This window comes from Cajanus cajan, chromosome 3 (genome assembly GCF_000230855.2).
Source record: "Cajanus cajan strain Asha chromosome 3, NIPB_CcT2T_4, whole genome shotgun sequence".
NCBI lineage: Eukaryota > Viridiplantae > Streptophyta > Magnoliopsida > Fabales > Fabaceae > Cajanus > Cajanus cajan.
The window spans coordinates 64,000,566-64,022,162 of record NC_138519.1 but is presented as its reverse complement, the minus strand read 5'-3'; the positions used below and the strand labels follow the sequence as shown (position 1 = coordinate 64,022,162).

The following is a 21,597-nucleotide window of genomic DNA, read 5'->3' as shown; positions in this document are numbered from 1 at the left end:
TTTATATATACTTTTCACGTTTGAAACAAATAGTTTCGTTGGTATCCCTGGAGCCTGTTACATTTGATTCATTGGCCAACTAATGTTAATCTGTTTGATGCAGCCCAATTCCTTAAGTATGTACTTCTTGAATGAATTAAATTTGAGTCATTTATTCCAAATTCAAATATAACAAGAAATTAGTGTCAGTCTTTTGATTGCATAGAAATATATCTTTAATTATTCGAGTCAATAATCTCAATTTTTAATATTTTATAGCCGACAGTGATTTAATTTTATGTGTATATGGGTAGTTACTGACTTACTGGTTAAAATATAAAAGAAATAAATTGCAATTTTATAAAAAGGGAAATTTAAAGCATGGATGACGGAGTTAATTACGTGTGGAGGATATAAGCATGGGATGATACACACGTGGTTGGTTGAAAGTGTCATAATCCCAACAATAGGCACAGTGAACGGGTTAATTTGAATAGGAATTGGTGTGAGAGGAAGCGCGAATAGTTAGGAGCAGAAAGAAATGGAAGGTGGAGATGTTATCGGAGGTTGTGAATGGCTGAGAAGGAAGGAGCTGAAGATATATAAGCAGGGGCGAAGAGGTGGAATATGCAGTGTTCTCACTCACAGTGTAAAACAAATTAATTAACAGAGTTAAGAAGAAGACATGGGTGCCGCAACAAAGTTTTCGTTATTGCTGGTATGCCTCTTGGCAGGGACAATGTCCCCGGTGAAGGGCGAAGACCCTTACTTCTATTTCACATGGAACGTCACGTACGGTACTCTCTCTCCTGCGGGTGTGCCCCAGCAGGTTATTCTCATCAACGGTGAATTCCCGGGACCCAACATCAACTCCACCAGCAATAATAACATCGTCGTCAATGTCTTCAACAACCTCGACGAGCCCTTCCTTTTCCATTGGTACGTAAAACTTTAAATGCATGCAAACCCTAATAATCGATTAAATTGATTTATTTGTTTTTGGTTTTAGGGCGGGTATCCAACAGAGGAAGAACTCATGGCAAGACGGTGTGGCGGGGACAAACTGCCCTATTATGCCTGGCATGAACTTCACGTATCACTACCAAGTGAAGGATCAAATCGGAAGCTACTTCTACTACCCAAGCTTGGGCATGCAACGCGCCGCCGGAGGCTTCGGTGGGCTCCGCGTGAACAGCCGTCTGCTGATCCCAGTGCCCTACGCGGATCCCGAGGACGACTACACCGTCCTGATCGGGGACTGGTACACCAAGAGCCACTCCACATTGAGCAAGTTCCTGGACAGCGGACGGGCCTTGGGCCGCCCACAGGCCGTGCTGGTGAACGGGCAGAACGCTAAAGGCGACGGCACCGACAAGCCTCTCTTCACCATGAAGGCCGGAAAGACCTACAAGTACCGCATCTGCAACGTGGGCCTGAAGAACTCACTGAACTTCCGCATCCAGAACCACCCCATGAAGCTGGTGGAACTGGAAGGGTCCCACACCGTGCAGAACACCTACGACTCCCTCGACGTCCACTTGGGGCAGTGCTTCGGAGTCCTCGTCACCGCGGACCAGGAGGCCAAAGACTACTACATGGTTGCCTCCACGCGCTTCACCAAAACCGTCATCACCGGCAAGGGCATCATCCGCTACGAAAACGGCAAGGGCCCCGCCAGCCCCGAGATCGCCGAGGCCCCCGTGGGCTGGGCCTGGTCCCTCAACCAGTTCCGCTCCTTCCGCTGGAACTTGACCGCCAGCGCCGCCAGGCCCAACCCCCAGGGCTCATACCACTACGGCCAGATCAACATCACCCGCACCGTCAAGCTCATTAACTCCGTCAGCAGGGACAACGGCAAACTCCGCTACGCTCTTAACGGCGTTTCCCACACCGAGGCTGAAACCCCCCTCAAGCTCGCTGAATACTACGGCATCGGTGACAAGGTCTTCAAGTACGACACCATCTCCGATAACCCCTCCGCCGACGTTGGCAACTCCATCACCATCCAGCCCAATGTTATCAAATTCGAATACCGCACCTTCATCGAAATCATCTTCGAGAACCACGAGAAGAGCGTCCAGTCCTACAATCTCAACGGTTACTCCTTCTTCGCTGTCGCGTGAGTATTAATTCATAATTTAATATCCATGTTCCATTCCATGCATATAATATAAGTATATAACCTTTTGTTGAATATATAACAGGATTGAGCCTGGGACTTGGACTCCAGAGAAGAGGAAGAACTACAACCTTCTCGATGGTGTGAGCAGACACACCATTCCCGTGTTCCCAAAATCGTGGGCTGCTATCATGCTGACATTCGACAACGTTGGAGTTTGGAACTTGAGGTCTGAGCTGGCTGAGAATCGCTACCTGGGACAGCAACTCTACATCAGTGTTCCCACTCCTGAACGTTCTCTGAGGGATGAGTACAACATTCCCGAGAATGCATTGATCTGTGGCGCTGTGAAGGGCCTGCCAAAGCCTGCTCCATATACCTAGGTCATGTATGACATCAAGAACGGAGAGCCTCCAAAGCTTGTTCGAGTTCGTAATATGGAAAAGTAGAGAAGAATAACATAGGGCGTCATCGGATTCGTTGGCCGGTTTCTGGTCAACTGGTTAGAAATATATGCATTTCAATTATTTTGCTCTTTTTCTCAATTTGTTTATTGTGGGTGCACGCCTCCTACCTTTTTAATTTAGATAAAAACAAAATATTGTACTCCTTTTAAGTATTAAACTATATGGTTGATTTCCATATTACTCTTGTCTCCTCAATTTCTCTTTCCCATGCTCTTTTTCATATATTGTGTTCATCGTAAAAAAAAATTACACTTTAGGTATTTTGGATAATATAATTCTTACTATTAACATACTATGTAATTTATATAAAAAAAATTATAAATAAATAAATAAATAAAAGTCTATAAGACATATTCAAATTTATAATACATTTATAATTTTTTAGTAAGTAGCTATTCTTTTTCTTAATTATTTTCTTTACTTAGTCTATATAATGGTATAGAAGTCTCTTTAATTAGTTTCTAAAAATGTGTAAAAATAACTCTAGAGGAAAAAAAAAAAAAGAGACGAGGCTAATCTACTCAAAATTTGGTAACCTCTCTTTTCAAATTCTTTTATCTTAATGTCAAAATTACTTTTAATGAAGTGAAAAGGGAGGGAATCAATTTTAATTAATAACTTAAAAATAATCTTCAATAACTTTTAAGATATTTTAAATTTAACGACCATCACATTATACATCTTTTGGTTAAGCCATTGTCTAATTACATGAGTCAATATTAGATTAAATAATCTAATATTCTCTCACTTGGTTCATGTAACGACTTCAAGATTCAACATTAAATCATAAGTGCACACCATACGTTAAAATTACAAGAAGTTGTCATCTCTAATTAAATTAAAATGATTGAATCATGGCAATTGCAAGTTACCTTAACAACTTGATTCCTTTCATGTATCACAAATCATTTAATTTAACTCAACATTAATTAATATTGTAACATGTGTCTTTATTATCCTTTCTAAGACATATTTTATCATCTCACTAAAATAATAATGTATACCATATAAAGTGAATGACAAGATAAACAAAAACAATTATAATTGAATCCACAATTGTCATACAATACGAGTATTATAACTATAATGCATGTATACATACACATCACGCTACATCGTTAACAAAAACTTATCCATAACACCCATCATTTCAACATGGCCAATGAATGTCTTGGGTGATAAACCTCTAGCCAATGAATCTGTTATCATTACTTTTGTACCAATATGCTTAATAGACACTTTATGTTTTTGCACTACTTTTTTAACTAACAAAAACTTTAAATTCATGTGTTGTCATTCATATAAAAGAAGAAAATCGTAGAGTTATCACAATAAATCTTTGATGATCTGGCTTTATTATTGATAATACCAAATCCTAAAGTAAATTTTTGCGACCATAATGCTTGAATTGTGGGCTCAAATGCTACAAACTTAGCCTCCATGGTAGAAGTAGCAATCATAGATTGTTTTACACTTTTCCATGATATTGCTCCTCCAACCAAAAGAAAGATGTACTCAAATGAAGACTTCCTTAAGCCTATGCATCTAGTATAGTCTAAATCCAAATAGTCCACCACTTCAAGATAATCTAACCTCCTATATGTGAGCATGTAATATTTTGTGCCTTGTAAATGCCTAAAATCTTTCTTTGCAACTTTCCAATGATTTATTCCAAGGTTGCTTTGAAATTGGCCCAACATTTCTATAACAAAGCTAATATCTAGCCTAGTACATGTGTGGGAATACATCAAGCTCCCAACAACTGATGCATAAGGGATAGACTCCATTTCCTTTTCTTCCATGTCATTTCTAGAACATTGCATTTGACTCAACTTATCCCCCTTTCTAAATTGGAATAATTTCTACAGAATAATTTTCCATCATGAATCTCCTTAAAACCTTATTGATATATCTTTTCTATGACAATTTGAAGAATCCTTGTGACCTATCATAGAATTTTTCTATCCTTATCACATAAGATGTCTCACCCATATCTTTCATTTCAAAGTTATTGGAGAGATATTTATTTACATCATGTAACATAGCAACATCATTAGCAACAAGCAAAATTTTATCAACATATAAAACTAAAATTACAAAATTTGCTTCCACTATCCTTCATATAGATACACCAATTGTACATAAAGAAATTATCAATTTTATGCAATTCTTATTAAAAGAATTTCACTCGGGACATTTGCAAATAAAGGAGAATAACATTCAAAGAGTAAAAGAATATATCTAATAGAGAAATATATTATCCTTAACCTTCTTTGATACCAAATGTTAGTAAATTTTATGATCATATGTAATTTCATACATAGAGTTCATCATACAAGAAAATTACACTATAAGGATCATAGAAAACATATTTCTTACTATTATCATACTCTGTAATTTCTATAAGAAAGTTTAGAAAACATATCTAGATCCATAATGTATTCAGAATTTTCTAGTAAGTAGTTCTTTCTTTGCTTACTTCCTTTACTTAGTTTGTATGACGGGGTTGAAACCGTTTTAATTAGTTCTTAGCGCATTTTCTTTATTTCTACGATCACTTACATGAAATCAAGTTTTCTGGAGATGTATAAAAAGACCTTTATGCTTTAATACAAATCAACTCTAACTTTCGTAATATCTCTTTTCAAAAAAAAAAAAAAAAAATTTAATGCCAAAATTACCTTTAATAAAATGAGAAGTAAGAAAATTAATTTTAATAATTTTAAAATAATTTTTAATAACTCTTGATATATTTTAAGTCTATTAATCATCACATTAAACATCTTTTAATTTGTGAAAGGTCATTCTCTAATTACATAAATCAATATTATATTAAATAATCAAACACTTTCTATTTGTCTCTTGCAAAATCTCCAAATAATACGTGACACGTGTAAGAATAAAAATCGAAAATCAAATATTTGCACGTTTAACCTATTAATCTCATTATTTAATTAAATACCAAAGAATTGACATGGTATTTAATATTATATATAATTTTTAATCTCTTATTTACTCTATCTTTTTCAAAATAAGTGACATCTAAGATTGTTTAGAATGATTAAGAAAAATAATAACTTAATGAGAAGAATAATTTTACTAAATTATCTTTCTTATTTATTCTATCTCAAGACTGATTTCATCACATTAATTATTTATTTGGCTAAAAAAATAATACTTCATTAAAAACCTAAATCAGCACTTAATATGAGTTTTTATTTAATAGTTAAAAATCACCCTTATTTTAAAATGGAGAAAAGAAATAGTTTTTTTATCATGTGTATATATTTTAAAATATTTTTTCATGCAATTATAAAAACTGTATGGAATAAACAGATAGTTATTTAAAATGATGTTACTTTTAGGTGAGTTATACTTTTTTTCATTCACAATCTTTGGCTATTAAACATTTTGGCTATTAAACATTTTGGAATATGTGGTTTGAAGTTTTCCTTCTTTCAATATTTTCTTTCCTTTTGCATGTTTCGTACTTGATTCACATATACATATGTCTTCATATATTAATATAATATTATCTATTTTATATTTAAATTTTTATAAATTTTCTTTTATTCATCACTCCAAAAGACTTTAAATTTTTTTGTGTGCTTATAAATTCATATTCTTCCTCTTAATTTAATAATGTGAGAGTTTATTTACACTCTAACATTACATTCCACTTGTTCTTTGATGTAGGTTTTAAAGGCACAAATATTTTTTTAGTCAACAAGTCTTTAGTTGAAGAAAAAAATTAGTTATTAAAAAAGTTAATAGATACTTCATAATATGATTGTTAAAAGAATTTATTTCTATGACCTTATGAGATGAAAAAAATTAGATTTTAATCCTTAGAGATTTTTTCTTCGGATATTTTCTCTCAAAAAGCTAAAATACATTATTTTTAGTTCATACTATCTTCTGACACTTAGTTTAATTGAAGTCAATTAATCATCCTAAGTGACATTCAGCAACATTTATGGTACTATATTAACATATGACATTCCTAAAAAAAATTCTAAATCTAAAAAAAAATAATGTTACTCTTCTACTTTAAAATGAACATTAAAAACTACAATTAGGAATTTCATACTCTGGATGGATATAAAAATCAAAAGATATTTTACAACCATAACAAAAAAAACTTGAAGGACTAAAAATAGTAATTTCAAACTTTAGAAAATAAAAAAAGGAAAAAAATTTATAACTTGTTCTTACCGGAGATCGCACTACTAGAAAAATTAATATTTGTGACGAATTTTGTGACTGACAAAATAGCGTCGCTAATAGTGACGCATTTTGTGAGGAAATTTTAAGTTTTGTGACGGATTAGCATTTATTGACTTTTGTGACGGATTTTGTGACGGAATATATTTCGTCTCTAAAAATCTGTCACAAATTTCGTCACTAAATAAAAAATTAAAATTTTGTGACGGATTTTGTGACACCCTTCTACCCCATAATAGATAAGTAACAACAATAAGAATAATTCAATAGATATAACATCAAGAAGGGTCCACATATTTTAATAAAAACTCATAGGTTCACAAGTCTTGAAATAAATAGAAATAATAATAATAATAATAATAAAGTTTTACTCTTAAAAGAAAATTATCAAGGTCTCTAAAGAAAAATGAAAGGGATCCAGAATTTACAAATATAAGGTGAATATAAAACTCTTAAAAATAAGTCTCCTCAAACGACAAATAACAATTCATAACTAAAGCATCCTAAATTCATGCCCCAATGTCACATCCTATCAGAGCAGAACCCTTTCCCTTTAGAACTCAACACTATGAGTGCCTTCATCTTCACCTAAAAGAAAACCACATAAAAACAGGACGGTGAGAGATAGATAACATCATATATGAACATAGAGCTACCAAATTCCCACCCCACACCGTGCACCAAAATATCATCATTAACTATAAACAACAAATACATCTCATATAATTACCAAACATCATTTTTTTTTAATTATACAAGCTTTCATACACATGCTCACTATATGCTCATACACATCTCCTCTCCTAAGAGTCTCAACTTGGCACTCCGCACAATGGGCGTACCTCGTCAATTCCCTTAGTTGTTGCCAATGCGGGCATACCGTTCTCACACCCTCCCAGGGCCGGTATGTTGCACGGTTAAACACCCAGCGGCCCGTGCAAAGGCAATCCACCCACCGTTAAACCCTCTGTGGCCAGTGAGCTGCGCAGTTAAACACCCAACGGCCCACGCATGGAACACCTCCCGTCATGGTCCCCCCTGTCTCAACCCCTCTCTGGGCCCAGGGTCCAATGCAATATAGCCACACGTCTGGCTTCTCAAGCACCACATGCAACTCATAAGTCTCATGCAACTCATGCATCCCATGTAACTCATAATTAATGCATCTCCATTATATAACATCATCACATGTCAATAACAATCCATGCAATATCATCCTCACATGCTAGGTACCTATCATTAAGTTATCAACATCATAGATCACAAATTTCACATAATTCTTCACACACATCACAATATCTATGACATTCAGTTAATAATTTAACCAAAACTCGAGATATACATATCCTTTCTAAGTGATCCCAACTCCATTAGAATCCTAACATCAATATCTACAACTTTCATGAAGGACACAAATCCTAATAAAGTCGTTTAGGTTACCATTCAGGGCTCACAAAAATTGATGTTGTGGTTCGCACACAGATTGGAAGGCTCAAATTGAAACTCACATAACGTGATCAAATATTAATATTTTTACACGATTCTTGTGTCTAAATTGTAGCCCCAGATGTCTAGTTTCTAACAAAACAAACGGCACTCGATTGTGATAACTACACAAAAAGATATCGCAAAATTACAAACGTATGTCGGGGTCCCGACGCCCGACGCCCAAAACTAGCGCTGAGCGCCCAAATCTCTGCCCAGACTCCCCTCTGTGAAATTAAACCTGCGTTTTACGAGTTTCAACAAGGTTTTTACTAATTTTCACTACTTCTACACCCCGTTGGTTCAGTTTAACTCCATTTATATTCTTCATAAGTTCCAAATCAATCCATACACATCTCAAGCCTCAAAAATTGGTTTCCATTGGTTTTACAAAAAAAAATCTAAACTCTTCTTAACACATAAAATTCAAGTCATCAAATTTAAGGATAAAGAATTAACAAGAAAGCCCCAATGGAATTCAAAGACAATTCAAGAAATAAGTTCTTCCAAATGAATTAAGAATTTAGAACATCGATTGCACAGATAATCGTTCAGAATTTTAAATAGAGTTCCTAGAGGGACTTAGGGATTGCCCTCACTACCCGAACACCCCTATATTCACATATGAAGAAACCCATCTCCCCCGTACCTGGATGAGCAGAAGATGAATGGTCTTGGTGTGATCTAAGATCGTTCCTGAGTACTCTTCCTTAGAGCTCTTTGTTTCTCCTCTTTTTTTCCCTAACCCTTCAGAACGCAAATGAGGCAGATAGGGTTAACACCACCTGACTCCTTTCTTAAAATTAATCCATTGGACTGGGTCAACCCAACCCATTTTCCTTCTCTTCTAACCCACTTCTAATTTTCCTCAAAATAATTAAATAAAATAAATACATGTATATTATAAAATATTTTTTCTCTATAATAATAATATATTTCTGACCCTAAATATAATAATATAATTTCAATAACAAAATATCATATAAAATCAACCTTCTCTTAAAACATATAAATATTTATTTAAAACTGCTAATAAAAATACTTATTTAATACGTACAAAATAATTGTCCAAAATAATAATTATTTAAAACGTACAAAATAATATTCCTCTATAATTATTAAAATAATTATGACCTAATAATAACCTTTTTGAAAATTGGGGTGTTACAATACTCCCCTCCTTTAAGAAATTTCGTCCCCGAAATTTTTGTAATGGTAGACTTCTCTCTTCTTACTTTCTAATCCTTATGCAACCTCACTACCTTATTGATGTACAATTCTATCAATTTCACCAAAGGATATCTAAAGGTAAAACAAGTAAACTTATCCACTAAAACACAAATAGAATCGATCTCTTAAGTATCTCAGACAAACCTACAATTAAGGTCTATCCACTCACCATTACAGTTCCAAAATGGGACGTCTAAGTGCTACAAAATTCCAAAAGACTTCTTGCATACTAAACACGAGCATACAATTTCTCTACTCCTCTCTTCACCTTAGGCCACCATGCTTCCGTTGCACCACTCTGATACATCCTCCTAAGGTCCCGATACATCTCAGTAGCTCCTAAATGAATGTCCTTCCTCTAAAATCATCTTTCTTAATTGAAGGTTACTAAGCACCCAAATTTGTTCTTGCACCTCAAAATAACATCGATTCTACTCAAAAAAATTATCTACACTCCTACCAATCTTTTCCACTTGGTTCTCTAAGAAAGGCTCTAACTCCTAGGCTTCTCTAATCTCATCCATTAATTCACTAGTCACTTTCAACATAATCAATTCAATGCTCCTAAGGATAATCTCACACACAAAGCATAAGTCTCTAAATTCTTCAATCAAATCCAACCCTTAAATCATCATAAACGATATACCAGAGGTTATCATAATCAAGGCATCTGCTATAACATTGGTTTTACTTCTATGATCATCTCTAAAGATTAAGCACCTAAGCGTAAGTTCACTAGGTATACATATCAGATCTCTAATTTCACCACTCCATCTACACCCAGGTCAAACTCTTATCCATCACCTTATCCTATAGCCTCATATCTTGTCACCAAAATTGTGCTTCTCCAATTTCCTTCAACAATCCATTCGTTACTCAAGTCATACTTAGTCTCACACTACTAAGAGTAACCTTATAAGCCAAACTTAAATCTCTAATTTGAGCCAAAAGGATTCATCTCTCTAATCATAAGGGAAGATAAATATAAAGGTTTCCTACACAAAGCATCGGTCACCACAATAGCTTTACTCAATTAACAACTAAGTTTGAAATATTAGTCCTCTAGAAATTAAACTATCTCTTTAGTCACATAATTAACTACTCAGTCAATAGATAATTAAGGCTCTAACGATCAAAAAATACTTCAAGCTTAGAATCATATACATAATGTCTCCAAATCTTAGTATAAATATTAAAGCTACTAACTCAAGGTCATAGATAAGAAAATTCCTCTCATGAATTTTCAATTGCCTAAAATCATAACCTACTACCTTTTCTTCTTGTCACAATACTCCTCCCAAACATATCTTTAGAAGCATAACTATATATCACAAAAGGCTTACTAAGATCGGCCAATGCTCACACTAGCGCACTAGTCGATCTTTCCTTAAGAATTTGGAAACTACTATCACACTTACTATCTCACACAAAAATAACACTCTTCTTACTCAATATGTTCAAAGGTAATGCTATCTTAGAAAGTTACTCAATAAATATCCAACAACAATGAGCTAATCCAAGAAACTCATAACCTCGCTAATAGACTCATGTATCTCTCACTTAAGCACAACTTCTATCTTAGATAGATCTACGTTATACCTCCGCAAGAAAATTACATGGCCTAGAACACTCATCTCATACAGTCAAAAATCATACTTAGATAATCTATCCTAAATTTATCTTGGATATATCTTCACACTTAACTCTTAATATGGTGATATCACATCCTAAGATCAATCTCATTAATACACAAACATCCACTAATTGATCCATAAAGTCATCTATCCTCATATATACATACATGCATATCAAATCATATTAGAATACCTACTTTAAAATCTTCATATATACTATCCCTAAGCATATACGAATCAATCATTGTTTACACCATAAAGCATGAATCAACTTTACCACATAACATCATACAATCTTAAACAACCTCTCAATCCACCTAACATCTTAGAATCATGACAAAAATCAATTTTTATCCTTGCATTGTCTAACGATTCAAAAATATCATGACACCATACATATCCCTTCAACAATGATCAAAGAAAATGATACCTAGAGAGTTATACTCATCCAAATGATCTCAAACATATCTCAAAAGAAAGCTAAGAGAATAAGTTAAAACTCTTATGAAGACATAAAATTCTAAAAGATCCTTTTCTTAGCTAAAAATTTCAAAAACCGCAGCAGATATATTCGGCGCTTACAGCTAGACCTTTGATCACCAAAGTAGCTATAACTGGAGTTCTAGACCTCCGTTTTACCTGATTCCAATTCCATTGGAAAGATAACGTCTAAGGCTACAACTTTTATGAAGATCATAAAATCTAAATCTGTCAATATGGTAGTCATAACGGCACAAAAAAACTGCAGCGAAAATATCCTCTACACCAAACAGCAATAGTATATCAATATATCTAAGGCCACAAAAATACATCAATCCTTCCAAACTCACACCTCAACTTCATATTCAAGCTTCCCACTACAATCCTAAACCAAACAACTCACATATTTAGCACAACAAACTTAGAAAATAAAACTCACATGCTACCTAAACCATAAACGGTAAACATGCCAACACCAACACTCAAGGGAATTACCAACATTTCAATCTCTCATCAAGGATACCAAAACTCCAATTCTCATATACAACCTCCTTGGATTCAATCGCTACAACTATAGATTCTAGAAACTCCATTAACCGTAAACTCTCGACAAATCAATGTCTCACCCAAATCTAAGGTCCCAATAATTTCTAGTTGATTAGCAAGGCTTCGTCCACTACTACTGGCACATATGCTTGCAATACGAGCGATACCACTCAACCACTACTTCTTACGTAAGCAAGAAGTATCAAAACAAATAAGCAATCATGAATAGCCTCAACTAAGCTATATCATGTCTTTCAGCCAAATTCTGAGAAAACAATATAAGTGTAAGCACAACACTAACAACACAAGGGAAACATCATCATCATCATCATTATCCTCATCATAAAGCAAAACATATTCCATCATTCATCTACCAAACAAGCATAGTAGACTCATAACTCACGGCCGATTGGATCGACCTGCTCTGATACCACTAAATGTGACACCCTTCTACCCCATAATAGATAAGTAACAACAATAAGAATAATTCAATAAATATAACATCAAGAAGGGTCCACATATTTTAATAAAAACTCATAGGTTCACAAGTCTTGAAATAAATAGAAATAATAATAATAATAATAATAAAGTTTTACTCTTAAAAGAAAATTATCAAGGTCTCTAAAGAAAAATGAAAGGGATCCAGAATTTACAAATATAAGGTGAATATAAAACTCTTAAAAATAAGTCTCCTCAAACGACAAATAACAATTCATAACTAAAGCATCCTAAATTCATGCCCCAATGTCACATCCTATCAGAGCAGAACCCTTTCCCTTTAGAACTCAACACTATGAGTGCCTTCATCTTCACCTAAAAGAAAACCACATAAAAACAGGACGGTGAGAGATAGATAACATCATATATGAACATAGAGCTACCCAATTCCCACCCCACACCGTGCACCAAAATATCATCATTAACTATAAACAACAAATACATCTCATATAATTACCAAACATCATTTTTTTTAATCATATACAAGCTTTCATACACATGCTCACTATATGCTCATACACATCTCCTCTCCTAAGAGTCTCAACTTGGCACTCCGCACAATGGGCGTACCTCGTCAATTCTCTTAGTTGTTGCCAATGCGGGCATACCATTCTCACACCCTCCCAGGGCCGGTATGTTGCACGGTTAAACACCCAGCGGCCCGTGCAAAGGCAATCCACCCACCGTTAAACCCTCTGTGGCCAGTGAGCTGCGCAGTTAAACACCCAACGGCCCACGCATGGAACACTTCCCATCATGGTCCCCCCTGTCTCAACCCCGCTCTGGGCCCAGGGTCCAATGCAATATAGCCACGTCTGGCTTCTCAAGCACCACATGCAACTCATAAGTCTCATGCAACTCATGCATCCCACGTAACTCATAATTAATGCATCTCCATTATATAACATCATCACATGTCAATAACAATCCATGCAATATCATCCTCACATGCTAGGTACCTATCATTAAGTTATCAACATCATAGATCACAAATTTCACATAATTCTTCACACACATCACAATATCTATGACATTCAGTTAATAATTTAACCAAAACTCGAGATATACATATCCTTTCTAAGTGATCCCAACTCCATTATAATCCTAACAGCAATATCTACAACTTTCATGAAGGACACAAATCCTAATAAAGTCGTTTAGGTTACCATTCAGGGCTCACAAAAATTGATGTTGTGGTTCGCACACAGATTGGAAGGCTCAAATGGCAACTCACATAACTTGATCAAATATTAATATTTTTACACGATTCTTGTGTCTAAATGGTATCCCCAGATGTCTAGTTTCTAACAAAACAAACGGAACTCGATTTGGATAACTACACAAAAAGATATCGCAAAATTACAAACGTACGTCGGGGTCCCGACGCCCGACGCCCGACGCCCAAAACTGGCGCTGAGCGCCCAAATCTCTGCCCAGACTCCCCTCTGTGAAATTAAACCTGCGTTTTACGAGTTTCAACAAGGTGTTTACTAATTTTCACTACTTCTCACCCCGTTGGTTCAATTTAACTCCATTTATATTCTTCATACGTTCCAAATCAATTCATACACATCTCAAGCCTCAAAAATTGGTTTCCATTGGTTTTACAAAAAAAAATCTAAACTCTTCTTAACACATAAAATTCAAGTCATCAAATTTAAGGATAAAGATATAACAAGAAAGCCCCAATGGAATTCAAAGACAATTCAAGAAATAAGTTCTTCCAAATGAATTAAGAATTTAGAACATCGATTGCACAGATAATCGTTCAGAATTTTAAATAGAGTTCCTAGAGGGACTTAGGGATTGCCCTCACTACCCGAACACCCCTATATTCACATATGAAGAAACCCATCTCCCCCGTACCTGGATGAGCAGAAGATGAATGGTCTTGGTGTGATCTAAGATCGTTCCTGAGTACTCTTCCTTAGAGCTTTTTGTTTCTCCTCTTTTTTTTCCCTTATCCTTCAGAACGCAAATGAGGCAGATAGGGTTAACACCACCTGACTCCTTTCTTAAAATTAATCCATTGGACTGGGTCAACCCAACCCATTTTCCTTCTCTTCTAACCCACTTCTAATTTTCCTCAAAATAATTAAATAAAATAAATACATGTATATTATAAAATATTTTTTCTCTATAATAATAATATATTTCTGACCCTAAATATAATAATATAATTTCAATAAAAAAATATCATATAAAATCAACCTTCTCTTAAAACATATAAATATTTATTTAAAAATGCTAATAAAAATACTTATTTAATACGTACAAAATAATTGTCCAAAATAATAATTATTTAAAACGTACAAAATAATATTCCTCTATAATTATTAAAATAATTATGACCAAATACCATCTAATAATAATAATAACCTTTTTGAAAATTGGGGTGTTACAGATTTTGTGACGGAAAAATTTTCGTCTCTAAAAATTCGTCACAAATTTCATCACTAAACGAAAAAAAATGTTTGTGACGGATTTTGTGACGGAATAAACTTCGTCTCTAAAAAATCCGTCACAAATTTCGTCACTAAATAAAAAAAAATTTAGTGACGGATTTTTCCCTCTCAAAATTCCGTCACAAATAGGTTCAAATATTTTGTGAAAAAATTTGTGATGAATTATTCCCTCTCAAAATATTAAATTTTATTTATGAAACTTTTATATTTAAGAATTATGCATAATTAAAGAAAATATGTTAAATATTTTTAAAAAATAATAATAAAAATAAAAATATTTTATTTCATTAAAAGACTGAAAAAATTATGAAATTTATTTAATTAAATAAAAAATTGTCAATTTTGAGCATAAGAAATTAAGACATTCATTAAAAATATTTATAAAAAAAACTTGTGAAATTAAAAAAAAAAAAAAAGAGTATTAATTTAATTTTGGCTTAATTACATTTTTGTTCCCTCAAGTATTGTAATTGTGCAATTTTGATCCCTAAGGTTTTAATTGGATAATTTTAGTCCCTAAATAATTGTAATTGTGCAATTTTAGTTCTTTAATTTTTAATTGAACAATTCTTAAATTTAGATTTTTAATAAGTTGAATATGTAATAACTCAAAATTGCTGGTGGCCGGAACGGGCCGTTTCAAAAGTGAAACGGGCCGTTCCGGAATAAGCAAAATGCCCAAAACTGGAGAAGCAGAACGACCCGTTCTCATAACCAGCAGAACGTCCCGTTCTGCTTCTCCAATATAGGGCATTTTTGTTATTCCGGAACGGCCCGTTTCACTTTTGAAACGGCCAGTTCCGTCTACTGTTACGGAATAAATTTAAATTCTGTATAAAAATAATAAAAAAATGATTATAAAAACTAAAATTAAATAACTTAGTTAAAAAATGACTATAATTAATAATTTAATGTAAAATTTGTTTAAAATTTTTTGAAAATAAATAATAAAATAAATCCTCCCTTTTGTCTTCTTCACTTTTTAGAAATGTGTTGACAAGATAATGGATAATATATTTATTTTTAGATAAAACTTAAATGCAATATTAAATGTTAGAGGGAACCGGCCAAGTTAACTATATATAGAGTATCATACGAAGAATGAGAGTGACACTTAAGTATTCTTAATTAAGATTTATATTAAAGTTTATATTAATATTTTATTGTTGAATTTATTGTATTACCCTTTATCAAATTTTTCTGGTATTAAGTGCATTTATATATTTAGAGTTTTATAAATGTTACACTCAAAATGTGAGGAAATGTATTAAAAATTTTATATTGAATAATGATATAACTAAAATAAAGTATATATAAATAATAAAAATTCGTACATTACAAATCACTTATATATATATATGATTAAGAAATAACTTATTTAAGATATATTATATAATAAGTTTTTATATAATAAGATCTTAATTATAATTAACATTAAACATTCAATGAATTCGAATAATGATATGTTTTAAGAAATAACTTCTTTAAAATTTTATATAATATTTTTTAGAGATTTAATGAATTGAGTAAAATTTATATTAAAGATAATATATAATTAAGATTTGTAAGTTATTGATTATAATACTTTTTAGTTACCGTATTTACTAAAAAATTATTTTTAATTAAAATATATTTTAGAATTTTAGTTAATTCATTATCATTCACTCACTTATTAAAAAATGATAAAATATAATTAATTTTTAATTAATTTAATAAAATAAAAACTTTAAAATATATATCTAAAATCTGTAACAATTTCTTAAATACAAATATTTAATTAATTAATTTTAATATATACTAAATTTAATATTAGAAAATTTATAAATATTTTAGTTATAATTTTTATTATCTTTTGATTTAATATTGGATTTCTTTTGATGGTGAAAGATATTTACCTGGATTTGAGTTATGATTATTATAATCTTTTGATTTAATATTGAATTTTATTTATTATAAAACATAATAAATAAAATCTAAAATCTAAAATCTAGAGCAATTTCTTTGATACAAATATGTAATTAATTTTAATATATAATAAATTTAATATCAGAATATTTATGATAATTTTAGTTATGATTTATATAATATTTTGATTTAATATTAAATTTATTTTGATTATAATATTTTAATATATTTTATTTAAAATATCAGTTAACATATTTTATTATATTTTCATTTTACTTTATTATAAAATAATTAGAATATTTAATTTAACATCATTAAAAAAATAATCATTATAAAATTTATTCTTTTTTCATTTAATTATTTATTATAATACTTTTTAGTTACCGTATTTACCAAAAAATTATTTTTAATTAAAATATATTTTAGAATTTTAGTTAATTCATTATCATTCACTCACTTGATTAAAAAGTGATAAAATATAATTAATTTTTAATTAATTTAATAAAATAAAAACTTTAAAATATATATTTAAAATCTGTAATAATTTCTTAAATATAAATATTTAATTAATTAATTTTAATATATACTAAATTTAATATTAGCAAATTTATAAATATTTTAGTTATAATTTTTATGATCTTTTGATTTAATATTGGATTTCTTTTGATGGTGAAAGATATTTACCTGAATTTGAGTTATGATTGTTATAATCTTTTGATTTAATATTGGATTTTATTTATTATAAAACGTAATAAATAAAATCTAAAATCTAGAGTAATTTCTTTGATACAAATATGTAATTAATTTTAATATATAATAAATTTAATATCAGAATATTTATGATAATTTTAGTTATGATTTATATAATATTTTGATTTAATATTAAATTTCTTTTGATTATAATATTTTAATATATTTTATTTAAAATATCAGTTAATATATTTTATTATATTTTCATTTTAATTTATTATAAAATAATTAGAATATTTAATTTAACATCATTAAAAAAATAATCATTATAAAATTTATTCTTTTTAAATTTAATTATTTATTATAATAGTTTTTAGTTACCGTATTTATCAAAACATTATTTTTAATTAAAATATATTTTAGAATTTTAGTTAATTCATTATCATTCACTCACTTGATTAAAAAGTGATAAAATATAATTAACTTTTAATTAATTTAATAAAATAAAAACTTTAAAATATATATCTAAAATCTGTAACAATTTCTTAAATATAAATATTTAATTAATTAATTTTAATATATACTAAATTTAATATTAGAAAATTTATAAATATTTTAGTTATAATTTTTATTATCTTTTGATTTAATATTGGATTTCTTTTGATGGTGAAAGATATTTACCTGAATTTGAGTTATGATTGTTATAATCTTTTGATTTAATATTGAATTTTATTTATTATAAAATATAATAACTAAAATCTAAAATCTAGAGCAATTTCTTTGATACAAATATGTAATTAATTTTAATATATAATAAATTTAATATCAGAATATTTATGATAATTTTAGTTATGATTTATATAATATTTTGATTTAATATTAAATTTCTTTTGATTATAATATTTTAATATATTTTATTTAAAATATCAGTTAATATATTTTATTATATTTTCATTTTGATTTAATATTATATTATCTTTTGATTTAATATTAGATTTTATTTATTATAAAACATAATAAATAAAATCTAAACATAGAGCAATTTCTTTGATATAAATATGTAATTAATTTTAATATATAATAAATTTAATATCAGAATATTTATTATAACACTACAAGAAAAACTGTCATTTTACAAATATTTGTATAATTTCACAAAAAATTATGGGTGTTAATTGTCATTTTACTTTTTTTTTATATTATAATAATTTTTTTTATTTATTGATAATTTATTTTACTTTTAATATTTAATATATAAATAATTATTATAAATAAAAATTAAATTAAATAAGAAATTTAAAAACATCATGTAAATATCTTATGGAAAAAAACTCTTGCATAAAATAACCGTTGGTAATTAATATATTTAATTTTGTATTTATTATTTTCAACCAATTTATTAGAATTTGTGAATTTAGATTAGGAATGTCTTACTTTGATTGTTTAATTTATGAATTATTTTAATTCTAGTTTATAAAAAGGGGGCCGGGGGGAAGAACGAAGGAGCGGCGGCTACCGAAACTCGAAAAGCAAAAAAAGCAAACGATATCCCGATCCGCGCATGCCTTTGGAAACGATATCTAGCCGTTGAAATCCATCTATCAACGTTCACTAATTGTCCATCCATTAGTCCACGGATCGCAAACTTGAACCGTAGATTAACCTTAAAATCTAACGGCCAAGATCAAATTCGAAACACGGAGGGTGTTAAGAGAACATTCAGGGCATCACCAAACCTACGATTCGTAGGTTGGCGAGAAGAGGTGGTGTTAAGAGAATCAGTGGTTTGATCTACGAAGAGACCAGAGGAGTTCTCAAGATTTTCTTGGAGAACGTGATTCGCGATGCTGTCACCTACACCGAGCACGCTAGGAGGAAGACTGTTACTGCCATGGACGTTGGCGTCGGCATGACCAAAGCAGGTAATGCATGCGCCTTCTCCTTAGTTACTATTAATTAATCAATACTCTGTTTGTTAATTAATTAATTGTGTGTGCTTCAGATTTGGTGAACAATTTGGGAACCATTGCACGGTCTGGCACCAAGGAATTCATGGAGGCCTTGCAGGCTGGTGCTGACGTCAGCATGATCGGTCAATTCGGCATTGGTTTCTACTCCGCCTACCTCGTCGCCGAGAAAGTAATCGTCACCACCAAGCACAACGACGATGAACAATGTTGTTTATGCGCTCAAGAGACAGGGAAGGACCCTCTATGGATTCGGAGGCTGAACAATTTGTTCTTTTCAATGGCTTTGGTTCTGTAATGTAGGATGTTTCTCTAGTTTTACATTGGATAATAGTTGTATAACTTCGATTGGAATTATATCCTGTAATGTTTCTTCATTAAAGATTATAGCTCAACGTTAAACGTTTTGTCTTCTCCTGCTAATTTAACACTCCACAGTATCATTTTCTAACAGTTCATCGATATATTTAAGGATCTCTTGATTGTTTGAGTTATGTTTTTGGTGTAATCCACTACTAAACGTATTCAAAGGATCGATGTTCTTTATTGATTTCTGTTTTGTGTTGCCTTTGGTTATCTTTTTTGCACCAATATATGCTATATGTGGTAATCGATTACAAAAAATGGGTAATCGATTACAAGAGAACCTTTTAAAAAGTAAATTTCAAACATATGATTTTCATTGTCTGCTAGACTCTTAAAACAATAGTTTCCTCATTAAAGACATCCAGTTTGTGAGGGATTCAACCCAGTTAGTGACGGATTTTATCCGTTGCAAATTGTGACGGAATTATGGCGTCGCAAATTGTGACGGATTCTACTCAATAATAGGCATCACAGTTTGTGACGGATTTTCTTCGTCGCAAATTGTGACGGATTCGTTCATCACAATTTGTGAGGGACTCACATACCTCTCAATCCCTCTCAAATTGCGAGGGGTATAATCCCTCAGAAATTGCGAGGGATTTAATCTCTCACAAATTGCGACGGATTTTTATTAATTTTTAAACATTTATTGTTAGAAATTAGTGACGGAAATTATACTGTTTGTGATGCCTTAATTCCGTCACTAATTGTGACGGAGCAAATAATCCGTCACTAAATATTTTGTGACGCCAAATTTTGTGACGGAATCATTTCCGTCACAAATTCCGTCACTAATTTATTTGTGACGGATTTTATGAAGATTAGTGACGGATTTGTTCCCTCTCTAATTTTAATTTTTCTAGTAGTGTCGGTCGTGAAGGACGATCTGTTGGGCAAGATTGGTGAGCCTCCTTCGCTCGGTACGTCGGCTGTTCCGAAGTGGGGGTGATACCTGCAAAAGAGACTTTGATGCTAAAGTTAGTCTTTGTAGGTATATGGTTCTCGTATATGTAGTGCACGTACCTTAGTGTGAGTTAGGATTTATCTAGGCCCTGGGCCCGAGGTTGATTGTGATCCGTTCAGATAGTGGGCCTTTGTTATGGTCGATGTCTTGTAGTGCTTTAGTGCCGAGCTTGAGCTCGGCTTCGTGATACAGATAGTACACTATCCCCCCGAGCTCTGAAGACTGCGGGTCGAGGAGTTAATGTCGAGTTCAGTGAAGGGTCGCGACTCTTCGTTTATGCCTCTTAGGCAGAGTGCCATGTATCATAAAGTGTTGCCTCGTTTCTCGAAATGCATGGGCGGCGCGTAATGGGGGTGACGGTTTATAATGATGGGGTGCTCCCGTCATTATGACCCTCATTTAATGCCTGCCCGTTTTGTCTTTTTTGCTTTTCGTTTAAAACACTTTGCCTCTTTCCTCCTCGCGCACTTTGCATTCTCACCTATTTGGCTTCCCTTGTACGTTTTCGTCTCCTCTACACCTTTCTCTTCTTCACCTACCTTCTCTGTCTCCGTTTTCCTTCGTTGTCACCATTTCCG

General features: G+C 31.8%; 2 protein-coding genes and 1 pseudogene across 2 annotated transcripts; 2 read left to right on the top strand and 1 right to left on the bottom strand.

The window, feature by feature from the left end:
* The first annotated feature begins 596 nt into the window (after positions 1-596).
* On the top strand, positions 597-2,745 carry LOC109799037 (L-ascorbate oxidase homolog). The gene is made up of 3 exons (XM_020359518.3): positions 597-918; positions 989-2,098; positions 2,184-2,745. Exons 1-3 carry the CDS (start codon positions 665-667, stop codon positions 2,479-2,481), a joined length of 1,662 nt encoding a protein of 553 aa, XP_020215107.1. The 5' UTR covers positions 597-664; the 3' UTR covers positions 2,482-2,745.
* Positions 2,746-3,848: 1,103 nt separating this feature from the next.
* On the bottom strand, positions 3,849-4,367 carry LOC145956395 (secreted RxLR effector protein 161 pseudogene; annotated as a pseudogene).
* Positions 4,368-19,414: 15,047 nt separating this feature from the next.
* On the top strand, positions 19,415-20,091 carry LOC109801529 (uncharacterized). Its single transcript, XM_083071063.1, has 2 exons — positions 19,415-19,644; positions 19,725-20,091. Exons 1-2 carry the CDS (start codon positions 19,614-19,616, stop codon positions 19,985-19,987), a joined length of 294 nt encoding a protein of 97 aa, XP_082927189.1. The 5' UTR covers positions 19,415-19,613; the 3' UTR covers positions 19,988-20,091.
* Positions 20,092-21,597: the final 1,506 nt, after the last annotated feature.